The sequence below is a fragment of the Fonsecaea monophora genome (genome assembly GCF_001642475.1).
Source record: "Fonsecaea monophora strain CBS 269.37 chromosome Unknown Scaff99, whole genome shotgun sequence".
Taxonomy (NCBI): Eukaryota; Fungi; Ascomycota; class Eurotiomycetes; order Chaetothyriales; family Herpotrichiellaceae; genus Fonsecaea; species Fonsecaea monophora.
The window spans coordinates 102,729-116,152 of record NW_019174030.1 but is presented as its reverse complement, the minus strand read 5'-3'; the positions used below and the strand labels follow the sequence as shown (position 1 = coordinate 116,152).

Here is a 13,424-nt window from a genome sequence, read left to right as displayed (position 1 = left end):
CACCACCACCACCACCACCACGCGGCCGCATTGCCACAAAGGCTGGGCGACCAGCGGGCTGAGAGAGAGAAAGAGGCATAGAGGATATCAGACCAAACCCGTAGCTCGTGTTGGCAAGGCGAAATGAAAGGCTGGCCTTTCTTTCTATAACAATGGGCCAACGCCCCAGCCCTTGGTCTACGAATCTGTTGGATGTATGTATGTACAGCAAGTAACCAGACGACCATTGACACTCGTTCCCACATCACATCAAATAACAAAGTCATACTTTTCATCGACACTCACTTACACACCATGAGGACAGGATCTTGGCTCTACGCCGCCGCGGCCGTCCTTCTTTCGCAATGCTGCTGCCTCGCAGCACCTGTGTCTTCAACCAAGTCCGAGCGAGGGACATCACTACGTCTACCTGTGAGAAAGAGCCATGTAACAAGAGATCTCCAGCGTCGGTGGGTATCCGCCACGCTCCAAAACGCCGACTACTCGTACCTGGTCGACCTGGATATCGGCACGCCGGCCCAGACAATCACCCTGAGCATCGACACGGGGAGCAGCGACATCTGGGTCTACGGGCCTGGGTCGTGCAGCGCATGTACGGGCGGAATATGTAAGTTTCCCTCAAAAAAAAAAAAACCAATTACACCAAGACCATTGTTCGGACCAAGACCTAGACCTGCTCGGGCTAACATTTTGGCGACTAGTTGACCCCAGCGAATCGAGCACCGACGTCTACGACGAAAACCTGGGAGCCTTCTCGGCGAGCTATTTCGACGGCACGAGCGCGTCGGGGTACTACGTCGACGACACGGTAGGACTCGGCTCGGCGACGGTGACGGGCGTGACTTTCGCGGTGGCCACGTCGGCGGCCGGCACGACGCGGGGGATCATGGGCATCGGGCTGGCGGGCCTCGAGGCCAGCGCGGTCAAGTACCCGGAGCTGCTGGACGACCTGGAAGCGCAGGGCCTGATCGACCGGCGGTCCTACAGCATCTACCTCGACGACCTGGAAGCCGGGAGCGGGTTCATCCTGTTCGGCGCGGTCGACGGGTCCAAGTACGCCGGGTCGCTGGTCACGCTGCCCATGATCCCGTACACGGACTCGGCGCCGCGGCTGCAGGTCGAGTGGACGTACCTGTCTGCGACGACGTCGGACGGCAGCACCACGCACCTGACGCAGTCGGGGTTCTCGTACCCGGTCGCCCTGGACACGGGGTACACGACGAGCGTGCTGCCCGTGGACCTGTTCAACGAGCTGGCGACCTACTTCTCCGTCTACACGGACTCGAACGGCAACTACCTCGTGCCGTGCGAGATGCCGTCCGGCTTCTTCAGCTTCGGCTTCGGCGGCGAAGGGTACACACCCGCCGTGGCCATCCAGGTGCCCTTTTCCGAGCTGGCCGTCCCCGTGCCCGGCGAGTCCGGCACCTGTCTGTTCGGCTTCCTCCCCCAGGCCCAGTCCGTCATCAGCTTCGGCGACACTTTTATGCGCAGCGCCTACGTCTACTACGACTTTGACGACTCGACCATCAGCCTGGCTCAGGCGGTGTGGACGTGAGAAAAAAAAATGGTTTCTAACAGATGAGAGGAGAGGAGGGGAGGGGGTGTAATAAGATAATACTTACTACCAAGTGTCGCAAACTGCGGTTTTTTTTTTCTCTTCTTTTTTTGGGACGAGGTGCATATTTACCTAGGTATCTACTAGGTATCTGGGAGGCTGGCGGGCACGGAAAAACACAAATGTCGTGATGATAGCATCTGTCTGGTCAGGGGCTCACGGGGAGCTTTATAGGCCACAAATCAAAAATACCAATCCGTTAAATTCCCTATCAAACCATTTCGCCTTAAAGATGGTCAGCTCTGCAACTCCTCGACCAATGTAGCTAGCCGATTCCCCTCCCCCAGACTCGTACCATTTGGTGAATGCAAGGATATCCTTTTCCTCCCTCCGGTTGACGGCTCCATTGGGATGAGAAATACGGCTTCCTTCTTTCTCGACCCCGACCACCTCACACGGCATGGTTGCCTTTCACTCGAAAAGAAAAGGTAGGCGCTTGAGCGAGCTATCACTCCAGCCGGATCGTTAACCGTCGCCACGTAGCCATGTACACATGTATGCATGCATATAACTATGCATATATACATATACACAAATCCCACGATCGATTTTTTGGGGGGAACATACCTGACAAAACTCGGTGAACCAAGGGTCATCCGGCCCGATAAACGGTGATAGGTCGAGCGAGATGAGGATCGGCATGGCGAGGAGGAATAGCAGATTGAGGAACGCGGTGAGGTGGAAGAGGGGGAGGACCGGGAGGAGGGACGGGAAGAGAGATGCTAGAAACGCGCCCGTACCCATATCCACGCCCATGCTCATCGCTATTGTGGTGTCTCGTCTTGTCTTGTAGCGCACTGGGGGTTCGCAGTTGAGTTGGGTTGCATTCAACGTTGCTGTAGCTGTTGATGCCTAGTGAAGCTGGGAAAGGAAAAGGAACAAAGGAGGAATATCTTTGCGTTGGAAAAACCGGAAAAGGGAGAATGAGTTGAAACAGGAAATAGATGCTAAGACCGTTAGATATGTAGCAGGGGACTTTTGAAGACACTGCTTCTGTGACAATCAGACTCAAACAGGTGAGCCAAGTCGTTGGCTTCTGCTGCTATCACAAGAGTAACAGGAACAATCTTCTCGAACCGAATGGTCGATGGGCTGAATAGTGAAGAAGTCCTGCAAATCCAGCGCAACTCTTCTCCCACCATCTGGCAGATTAGGTAGGTGCCTTTAGAAGCCGACGAAGCAATTCCTTTCATGCCGCTTCTTTATCCCTCTCGTTCTTGCGTGCCATTTTGCTATATCCGAACCCAGGTCAACCCGAGTGGCGATACTTGTACTGTCACCAAACCTAGGCTGATGTTGGATTGAAACCGTGCTGTGGCCAGAGCCGCCATTGGAGGACAGAGAAGAACCACAAAAATAGCCTGCGGATAGTGACACGGGTTGTATCAATTGGCCTTCTCCGTGGCCATGGAGCAGGAGGAAGCGTCATTCGGCGTGGAGATTAACGGCCAGCAGCAGCCTTAGTGATGGGTCCTCTGATTATATGCGTCGACACATCCTCCAATGACAGGTGGCACCTAGCTGGCAAGCAGGACCAAGATGCGTCAGCACGAACAGGCCATCGTCGAAATCTCGTTGACAAGTGGCAGGGAACGAGGAAAACTCCAGGTCCTGGTGGTGATGGAAATGACGACGTAGACCAGTCTAGCCATGGGAGACTTGTTGGCCGTGTCCAGAGGCGTATCTCTGATGTTCACTGCTCAACTCTTTCCTTCGTCAATCCTCACTCCCTCTACCGCCGTCTCATCCAGGACCACAACCCCGTACGGATCTCTATCCCTTTCGCTGACCACCACTTCCACATTCTCATCATTCAGCATCTCTTTGATCTGCCCGGTCAAACGACTCTTGCTAGCCTCCTCACATCTCATCTTGGCCCACTCCTCCTTAACTTCCCTCTCCAACTTTTCCCTCATCACGTTCCAGAGGTACCCTCTCTCGGAGTTTGAGTGGAACAAGGAAATGACACAGCCACCTCGTTCGATGACTGCCAAAGCCTCGTGGTGACTCAGCTCACCTGTAAATATCAAATCCGCCTTACAACCCCGGACCACGCCTCCTCCGCTGCCTGGACATGTGGCAACACTCGAGATAGCCATCTCGTCGAGATTTCTCCCCTGAGGGATGGCCACCGCAAAGCCTTTGGGAAGGCCGATTGCGTGAGCGATGCGGGTGATCAGAAGGGTCAAGGGTTGCGGTGAAGAGAACTCAATCAACCGCCCAGCCCCAGTGTTGGAGGAGTTGTAGACACTGGACGAAGTAAATTGGTTCGCTGTGTCAAGGGACGCGCGAGGAGACGGGGTAATGACGCTCCGAGTGTGAGGGATTACAGCAGCGTGGAAGTCAGACGTTGGCAGCGGCAGGGCGGGCCTAGAATAGGTCCTACGCGCATGGCTCGGACGAGAGATCTTCATCTTTGCTCTTGGAGTGGTGAATGGGTCCGTCATTGCGTCCTCGTCGTGATGCGCCGAAGGAGACGTGGGTTTTGTAGAAGGATTGGAACGGATGTCTGAGTCGCTTTCAGAGGTCGTGACTTCTGTATCTGATGGAGCTGAAGCCACTGCATATGCCTCGGGCTCCGGATCATCTATTTTGCCCGTCACAATATCACAGAGCCAGTTGGCCATTCCGTCAGGAACGGTGTCAACGGCCGTGTGCGGACAATACACGCTGATGCCATGCGCAAGCAGCAGTGTCATGGACAACTGCTGGGTGTCATCCGTGGTTATGGACTTGAGTCCCCGAAATATTATAGGATGGTATGCCACCACCACCGAGTGATTGTTCTCTATTGCCTCGTCTGCAACTGCTCGAGTGAGGTCGACGGTCAATAAGACCGAGTTGCGGTTCCGAGGCCGAGAGGGTATGAAGGGAGCTTCGACCAGCAGACCTGTGTTGTCGAAGGTCTTGTCTGCCAGTGGTTCAGGGTAGAGACGGCGCATCGAGGACACCACGGCAGTGGTGAAGGGGGAGACATTATAGGTATTGGGTTGAGAGGTGCTCATCTTGCGACGGATCAAGAGGGCTTTGTATTTAGGAATATAGAGAGCTCGAGGGAGGAAAAATCGAAGCATCAGAAACTTAGTCGAGGGCAGCACATTGTCGGCCCAATCAGTCAATGTGCTGCTAGCTCACATCGTGTCCAAGAACATGCGGGCATTGGAAGCTGATGCGTTGGCTGTCGCAGGGAAAACAGAGGCGCGAGGCTGAACTCTATGGACTGCCCTCCGATGACGCACTTTGAAGCAGCTCTTTGGGGGACCGAGAATTATTATTTTCCGCCGGGGTTGATTTCCAATTCGCAATACCATCAGTAATTGATCTTCAACTATTGGAAGAGAAGACTTCAATTTCACCACAAGACATCACCCAACTCGGCTATCCGTCACGAACCCTTCTCCTCAGCCCTAAGCCGTGTCCATGCAAGTCTATACTGCTCTGGCATCGCAAGCGGCCCGCCGAGTCACGACTACGATTGTCCGCGCAAATAGCACCATCACCAGACAAACACCCCACCGACGCCCAGGACTCAGACCACGGTCCTTTTTCTCGCGTTCCTTTTCCGTCACAGCTTTGCGCTCCTTCACGTATTCTTCGACAAACAATTCCCCACCAATGGCTGCGCATACGGACACTGAAGCCGCAGAAGTCGCCGCATCCTCCTCCCCTCCCATCACTCCAGACTTCCTCACCGAGAAACTCAAACAATCCATAAACATAACTCACATCAGTATGGAGGATATGTCGGGGGGTTGCGGGCAAGCCTTTAACGCCATCATCGTTTCCCCAGACTTCGAGAAGAAAACACTACTGGCAAGGAGTCGGCTGGTCAACGGGGTGTTGAAGGATGAGATCAAGGCTATCCATGCCTGGACGCCTAGATGCTTGACCCCGGAGCAGTGGGAGAAGGAGAGAGAGAGAATAGGATGAATGAAAATCGGACGTGAATTGGGGGAGAGATAGACCTCGCCGGGGCCGAGCTCGCTGTCTGATTAATGACAATTGCAGGTGGACGTGACTCTACACTTTTTGGTACTACTACATCAGTTGAAGTGGATGCCTATTATTCAAGGAGCTGGCTGGCTGTTTCGAGTCTGGCCATGAGCATTCCCAGATGATATCTCGACGGACAAGACAAGGAAAGTCATCAGAATAAAACCGTTTACCCCAGATATTAGGCCCAAAGCTTCAGATGTTGTTGGGGCTGGTGGGCAGATAGTTTTTTAAACCCATTATTACCGCACAATACCTAGGTAGATGTTAGATAGTTCTGTACACCAAAACACCTCTTTCACTACATGTGAGCCACAGGATTTATATTCCATGTTCCCCTTGGAAACCCCAGGTCGGTAGCCCAGGGACAACCATCACACATATAACCGGCCGCCAGATACCATCTTTACAGACCACGGAGAAAGTTGAAGCCCATGAGCTTCTCCGTGACCAAAATTCAACACCAAAAGGTCGATGGCCTTCCCCAAACCCAAAAATCATTCGTGAGGAGGTATCGTAAATCAAAAACTTGCCCCTGGTTTTCCCCCACCCTTATATCTCTCATCAAGTCGTGATATGGGTCGCTGTGTACCCCTGCAGGAAGCTTATGGGCTTCTTTCTACTCGATTGATACTCTTCGACGCCGCTCAGATGTTCGGCCGATATCCTGCGGGGCTGTTGAGGCTCGAAGGTCGGAAAGACGAGATCGCGTCATTGGACGAGTGGGATGTCAATGGATCACGAAGCCCATCTGACCCAGAGCGTTTCATCGTCAAAGATTACAGTGTGCACTAGAGCTCATGCATGTATATCCCTTGCTGTAATCCGCCTCTTTAGAAATGTTTTGTCATAATCATTGCCGCATTGGCGCAGCCATTGGTTGATTTTGGGGTGGGTATATGCGTTGGCGTTTATTCGAGTTGCCCATATCTGATCCTCCGCCCATTTCCGACGGACCTCTTCTGTGTGTCTGCTGCTGTTGCTGTTGCTGTTGCTGCTGCTGCTGCTGCTGCGTGAGCATGCCGGACCCTCGCAGCCCTACGGGGGTCTGTGGCCCGTTTGGAAAGGATGTCGGGTTTCCATTTGTGTCCATGTAGTGTTGTTGCTGTTGTGCCATGCCGCCGTAATGTATATTGGGGTTTACCGGCGACACTCCTGAGTACTGGCTAGGAGAATTCCACGTGCTTGATCCCGCGGGAGAAGCCTCTGCTGACATATCGTCACGGACGGAGTGAGCCGTCGATGACGCCGCTCCCCCAGTTGTCGCTGACATTGGCTGCGGCTCTTGTGGTATCAACTTGAGATGTGGCAAAAATCTCTCCAACATATCGACCAGGGATTTTCGCGTGAACGGCTTGGGCAAAACATCGTCCATGCCATGATGGAAATACATAGAAATGTCGTCCGCTCGAATGTTGGATGTCATCGCGATAATGGGGGTTCGGTCGAACTGTCTGATGATATGACAGGCGGACACACCATCCAAGTTGGGCATGATGATATCCATCAATATCATATCGTATTTGTTCCCTTCCTGCAACTTGTTCACGGCCTCCAAACCGTCGAGAGCCGAATCAACAACGCACGAGAGCGAGTGCAAGAACTTGCCGCCAATCTGACGGCAGGTTGGGTCGTCTTCGACCAGAAGAATTCGCGGCGGTCGACTCCAGCCAGGATCCGCTGTCCCACTCTTCTTTCGTGTGTCGGCGAACTGTGCTCGTGGATCTGAGCCGTCTCTCGGAGGTAACGAGTATGGGATTTGATGAATGTACTCGCTGGATAGCGGGTCAATGCCATTGGTTGACCCCAACGGATATACAACCGTCTCTAATTCGGCCGGGTTGATCTTTGAGAAACCCATGCTGCCGCTTGGAGGGGCAGAATTAGGCCCGCGGAACTGCCCAGATCGAGGGTCCTGTCCTACTGGTGGGGTATGCATGTTTGCGTTCATCTGTTCGAGCGCAGCGATGTTAAATTGTCCATCGGAATTGATATCGTTCAGGAGCTTCGCGGCGTGTTGTAAGGGTGACGCCGGTGTGTCTTCATCCTGGGGAGGCATGTTCTGGCTCGTGGGGGTCAGGGTTGTGCCTGTCTGTGTAGAGTCCGAGGGTGGAGCAAACAGCTGCTTGCTGTCTCTGCGCTGCTTAGCGTCGACGGATTGCAGGAATATCATGACATCCTGCATGACTTTTTCGTGATTGACGACCGTTTTTTGAAGTCGGACGACCTCGAGCGCCACCATCTGATACTGGGATTGAAGTTGGTTGTTACACGTCACAAGAGACTCTATTTGCTGGGCCTGTGCGACAATCTGTTGGTTCATTAGGTCGATTTGTTGGATGGGAATCTGTTCGTCGTTGAGACTCGACGGCTTCCGAGGGGCTGGGGCCTTTCGTCTGATATTGTCCAGACTCTCCTTGTTGTGCTGCCGGAACTCTGGATGTTTAAATTCCCAGGCGTTGACGCCGTACATGGATGATCCGCCGTCCTCATTGTTCTGTCGCACTTTGTGGAAATCATATTTGTTCAATTGCCGGACAAAACTGGCGAAATTGGAGTGTTTGAAGTGTTTGGGGAGGATGGACTTTGTGAATTTTTCGTTCTCTAATACCACAAAGCTGTCACCATCATCGCCCCAACGGACTACCGAAGAGTACGAAGGGTCTTCCAGCATTCTGCGCATGAATTAGCTCCGAGTGCCATCACGGATGATGGCTGCGAGTGAGATATACTTATACAGCTTGCGCACGAAGTCGCTCGAGTTGTTTCCCGATGCACCCTGGCCGTCCATCTTTGTGTGATTTTTCCGAGATCGAATTTTCCTCTTCTGTGCGATAGATTCCCTCCGAGATGTGGCTTCAACTAGGGCCACAAGGACGTCGACGGCTTTCAATCGTGGGTGTTGCAATCCGCTGCACAATGCCGGATCACCGCAGCATCGCTAAAGATGCGCTTTCAAGTTTCGAAAGGTGCTGGGATACGGCAAAAGCACAATATACGGGATGGGAGGTATGTGTGATCCGCCGTCAGATGATGATGATTGGAATGGAATGTGCTGGGCGGCAGAATGCTGGTCGAGTGGCACAGACAAACTCGGATGGTGGAGGCTGCTTCGAGGTTGGAGGGTGCAGAATGCTGGATTTCGGCTATTCGGCCGCAATGAGTCTAGGATTCCCAGATCTCGGGAGGGCCAAGGGCGATATGGAGCAAATGACGTGGAATGCCAGGTTACTCAGATATAAAGCGATGATAGAATTGTATAGCAGCGATTGAATAGAATGTGGCTGTTCAACGAGTGCGGGATGGGGAGAGGATGAGTTTGTCTGCGTGTGTCTGCGTTTCTGTGTGGTGTTTGGTGTTGGGGAAGAAGGATCGGAAGTGGTGACGGGTCAATGGATTCCAAGTTGGGTGGTGGATGGTTTGGAGGGGGGCAAGAGAAGAGAAAGTTGGCTGCAGCTGTTACAAGGTGCAAGATGCAGGGAGTGGGTGGATAGGCGGGCTCTTGGAAACACCAAAGGGGCCTGGGAACCTAGCGAGGAAAGTGCTAAAATCGAGCAAACGAGCAGAAGAACAACCAGTACAAAGAATTTCCTGGCAGTTCTGGGAGGCGTCGTTGGCGCTGGGCTCCTCTATCAGGACGCAAAGAGGACGTAAAGGTGGACCACACCAGACAACTCCCACTGCCCATCCAGTCAGCATCATCAAAAATTGACAATTGCACCCAGTTTAGGCGAGCATGGGATCGCATCTCCCTGTATGTTGAACCGGGGGCGAATGGAGGGGGGAAAATGTGGTGCGGCTAACAGTGCGCGAAGAACAAAGTAGAGGGGAGATTCGGTTAACTACTGTGTACCAGTACGGCTCATTGGTGGCCTTTTAGGCCTAGTGCTCGTAGTTAATCATGCGGAACCCGATCAAGGAGGTCAGTGATAGGGCGCTTCTGGGGCTCTTGAGGGAGAAAAAGGATCTGATCGAGGAGAGGGGGAAGCTACCAAACAGTTTGCTGGGCTGAATGGGTCATGGCCATGGGGGGACCCCGAAGCGTGAACTAGCACACTAGGGATGAATTTGCCCATGCACTGCCCTCCATCATACCAGCCCAGCGCCCAGCCAGGAGTCTAGCAGTCCAACACCCCCAGCCAAAGCCCAAATTTTCCGTGAGCTCCCCCCCGCTCGGGACATTCGCTAAAACCCACTCCCCAGGACACCACTGGCCAATGTGACGAGTGCGCCATGGGCTTTGGCACCGATTTGGCGATCCGAAGACTCTCTTTTCGCTCACTTGGCCACGCTTGTCCATTCCAAACCAAGTGTCACAGCGATCGACCATCAAGTTGGAAAAAAGGGGCCAAGGCCCCGTCAAAACAGAACCGTCTGAACATCCCATTCGACTGCTAGAGCTGTCTGGTGAGGAAGACACTTTTCCAGGCTGATCATTGACTTTCCTAGAGCACCAGTGCTTGTCTTGGTCTGCCACACTGCAAAACTCGTAGCCGGAAATCGCAATGTTTCGGCTGATCAGGATCCACTGTAGACGGGGAAAACTGTCAACTTGCCAACTTCCCAGGGCTAGGGAGGTGAAGGCGGCTTCCCTGTCCGATAAAAGCAACCATGAGGCTTGTGATTACCAGAATAACGGCCTGCCAGTAAGAATAGGAACTCGTAGTTGGAAATGGACCTTGACTTGTCACATTCCACCATTCCCATAAAGGCAATGGCGTGAAATCGCCACTAGGATTCTGTGGAGTCTCTTCTTTGTCGCTGAAACGATCGAAAGGCAGAGGCTTTTGTTGATTGCGCTGCTTGTCCCGTCCTTGTTGATTCACGGTTACGAGTACAATCTATCAACGGAGAGCCGTCAATCTGCAGGTCGTGATGGCCTAAAAGAAAAGCCGAAGGAAAAAGACCGCGTCTTCGCTGACGCGAGCGAGGATGACAGCCTCACTGTGGAAACGTTCGCCTCATGACGATCCCAACAAGCTCGGGGGCTTAACGGAGATGGCTCAAGCCGCAAGTGCCATAAATGTCCGCCTGAACTTTACACTCGGGACAGGAATGGGGCTGTCAATTTGAGGGCCTTGTGAAGTAATAAAACTTTCACCCCATCTTGCGCAGGAACAAAGAAAGACAGGTCAGGTCCTGCCAGCAGCGTGGGTCCTCACGACCGAATCGTTCTTTGCCTAGAAAGACCGAATACTTGTACGAGGTACCTTGTACTTGGTAGACATTCCCGTACTTGAAAGCGTTAAGCATTGTTTGGCGCCCCTGGTGCTTGAGATCTTCCCCTGTTTTCGGGTTTTGCTTCCTGGCTTCCTAGCAATGTCACCGGTCGGTTCGGGCTACTCTGCTCGCTTCTTCTTTCTCGCGATCGCGGATCGCCCCTTCGTCTCCTCAGTCCGATTTGGGAAAGGCGTCCCAATGCTGGCCAGAGGAAGTTGTGGCAGCGTAACCTTTTGAAAATCACTGGTTAAGCATCCCGGCGGAAAGACCATCCTGGTACAACAGGACGACCTGTACGCCTTGTCTCCTGATCGCTCCCTGTTGGGTGAGATAAAACAGTGTCAAATCCTTTCTGGCGGTTCTAGATGACAGCTTCCTGCATGCTCGGTGAGGCCGAAGTTCGTGGCCAGTGCTCCATTCACAATGATGGGGAAATGACAACTGGACGCCAAATCTGCGCTTCGTGGATAGGCGATCACCAAGGAAGTATCCGAGCTCTGCTGTTGGTCTAACAATGGGCGAGTCTAGACCTTCCGTCAACGCGAACCGAATCCGTGGGCCGGGGAACCGCAACAAGAGACTTGGACAGCGCAACAGACGCAGGGGCTCGTTTTGGCACAAAGGGTGCGAATTTGGCAGGTGCCGAAATGTTTGACATCAAACTTTGAGGTGAATTACTGGATGGCTAGTGTTCTGACTGCCGATTTAGACATCGTGTGCTTCGGTCGCGAGGTCTTGTTTTGAGGGCGGGCGCAAGGAGGCTACAAGCCATCCGAGAGTGCATTGAGGCGATGCGACCCAGTTGCAGAGGACTTCTCAAATGGCCATCTCGGTAATCTTCCTGCAGGCTGCTTTGTCCGAAACCCGGGTGACTTCAGATTTCGAGTCCTCACCTTTCGCTGAGGTTGGAGTCAGCAGTGCAGGTATTTATGAAGCTTTCAATTTTCGAGTCTCAGGACTTGCGAGTGAATCCTGTCATTGGAGGGGCCGGACCCGCAACCTCTGTCTCCTTTGTGTGAGGAGATGACTTGCATGTGCATGGCCAGCCAGAAGATTTCAAATATATGATGCAGTTTTGTAGGATTGAGCGAGGGATCCAGTCGAATCATAGACAATACTGGGTCACCTAGACTATTTCTTGCGGCGGATTACAAGTCCTTCGTACTCGTTCCTATGCCGAGTAGGGGCAGGACTCGAGTGTTGTGGTGGGTTGGCTTTGGGAGGGAGGGAGGCACCCGGGAGGCATAGAGGCACCCGCGCAACGGCACCAACCGCAATTCGCAGCTTAAAGACTACCCCGCAATGATGTCGTCCTGCCCCTGCATTGGCACAACCATTGGGGAAGCTACAAGTATGAATGCAGCCTTTAGAGCTCCCAGGACCAACGGCAACAGCACACAACAAGTGAAGTGCAAGTGAATTTGGAGTGAATCGTTCCTTCCACGGATTTCAAATACTTTCCCACTCAGTTCAATCTCACCAGTCACATAAATGCTCTCTCGATCCATCTTCCGTTCTTCCACCTCTCTTCGTCCCGCTTCTCTCACTCCCCTCTTCAGACAGTTCTCATCGACACCCGCAATCATGGTGTGTATCTCTATGCCTCGTTTCTGCACCAACTGACATTTTTGCAGGTCAAAGAAGGCGACTCCATCCCCAATATCGACCTCTACGAGGACTCCCCCGGCAACAAGGTCAATCTCGCCAAAGAGCTCAGCTCTGGCAAAGGCCTCATCATCGGTGTCCCCGCTGCATTCTCCCCTTCTTGTTCCGACACTCACATTCCGGGCTACATTGCCAATGACAAGTTGAAGAGTGCCGGAAAAGTGTTTGTGGTCTCTGTGAACGATGCTTTCGTGTAAGAGCTCTTGAGACACCATTCCTTCCACCATGTTTCTCACTTCTTCCACAGCATGAAGGCTTGGGCAAAGAGCTTGGACGAGACAAAGAAGAGCGGCATCCGATTCCTCGCTGACCCCTCTGGAGAATTCACTCGTGCCTGGGATGTGGAGTTCGATGCTTCTAGCATCTTGGGCAATGGCCGAAGCAAGCGATATGCTGTGATCACGGAGGATGGCAAGGTCGTCAAGGCCGCTGTTGAACCCGACAACACGGGGGTTACAAGTGAGTTCTGCCATTTCCCTTTAATCATGGGATCATTTCTAAAGTTCACAGTCTCTGCTGCCGAGAAGGTGTTGTAGAACAGGAGACCCTGAGAAGAGAAACCACCACCATAGATGCGCCACCCTGTAACAGCATGGCAAATATCACACTCGAAGTGGAATGGAAGGGGAGCAAACCGGAACATGGCATAGGTTCAGCACAATTTTACCTGTGCTCATGTACCAAGTTTAGTTCTCTATTTCATCATGTCTGAAACCTCAAAAGCAAATTCAAATACATTCTAACCATTGAGATTCCCGCCGTGGCTGAGCAGAGTAAACCCAAAGGAGGTCTTTTGTCGGAGCAACTTATGTAGATGGATTGGATGACCTGCATCCAGGTTCCAATGACCTCGATCATCATGTCATTCAACCCATACTTTTTAATGCATACAGGAAGACCGCGAGTGGAAAAATGCCACTCTTCATTTTGA

General features: G+C 52.7%; 5 protein-coding genes across 5 annotated transcripts; 3 read left to right on the top strand and 2 right to left on the bottom strand.

Annotated features, from left to right (window-relative positions):
• Nucleotides 1–294: 294 nt before the first annotated feature.
• On the top strand, nt 295–1,555 carry AYO21_09692 (hypothetical protein; the record flags this gene model as incomplete). Its single annotated transcript, XM_022659621.1, has 2 exons — nt 295–607; nt 702–1,555. 2 exons carry the CDS (start codon nt 295–297, stop codon nt 1,553–1,555), a joined length of 1,167 nt encoding a protein of 388 aa, XP_022508104.1.
• Nucleotides 1,556–3,315: 1,760 nt separating this feature from the next.
• On the bottom strand, nt 3,316–4,620 carry AYO21_09691 (hypothetical protein; the record flags this gene model as incomplete). The annotated part of the gene is made up of 1 exon (XM_022659620.1): nt 3,316–4,620. The coding sequence occupies one exon, from the start codon at nt 4,618–4,620 to the stop codon at nt 3,316–3,318; it is 1,305 nt and encodes a 434-aa protein (XP_022508103.1).
• Nucleotides 4,621–5,230: 610 nt separating this feature from the next.
• AYO21_09690 (hypothetical protein) lies at nt 5,231–5,545 on the top strand (the record flags this gene model as incomplete). Its single annotated transcript, XM_022659619.1, has 1 exon — nt 5,231–5,545. One exon carries the CDS (start codon nt 5,231–5,233, stop codon nt 5,543–5,545), a length of 315 nt encoding a protein of 104 aa, XP_022508102.1.
• Nucleotides 5,546–6,461: 916 nt separating this feature from the next.
• AYO21_09689 (hypothetical protein) lies at nt 6,462–8,399 on the bottom strand (the record flags this gene model as incomplete). Its single annotated transcript, XM_022659618.1, has 2 exons — nt 6,462–8,283; nt 8,341–8,399. The coding sequence occupies 2 exons, from the start codon at nt 8,397–8,399 to the stop codon at nt 6,462–6,464; spliced, it is 1,881 nt and encodes a 626-aa protein (XP_022508101.1).
• A 4,013-nt stretch (nt 8,400–12,412) lies between these two features.
• AYO21_09688 (hypothetical protein) lies at nt 12,413–13,029 on the top strand (the record flags this gene model as incomplete). The annotated part of the gene is made up of 3 exons (XM_022659617.1): nt 12,413–12,415; nt 12,463–12,686; nt 12,741–13,029. The coding sequence occupies 3 exons, from the start codon at nt 12,413–12,415 to the stop codon at nt 13,027–13,029; spliced, it is 516 nt and encodes a 171-aa protein (XP_022508100.1).
• Between the last annotated feature and the right edge of the window lie 395 nt (nt 13,030–13,424).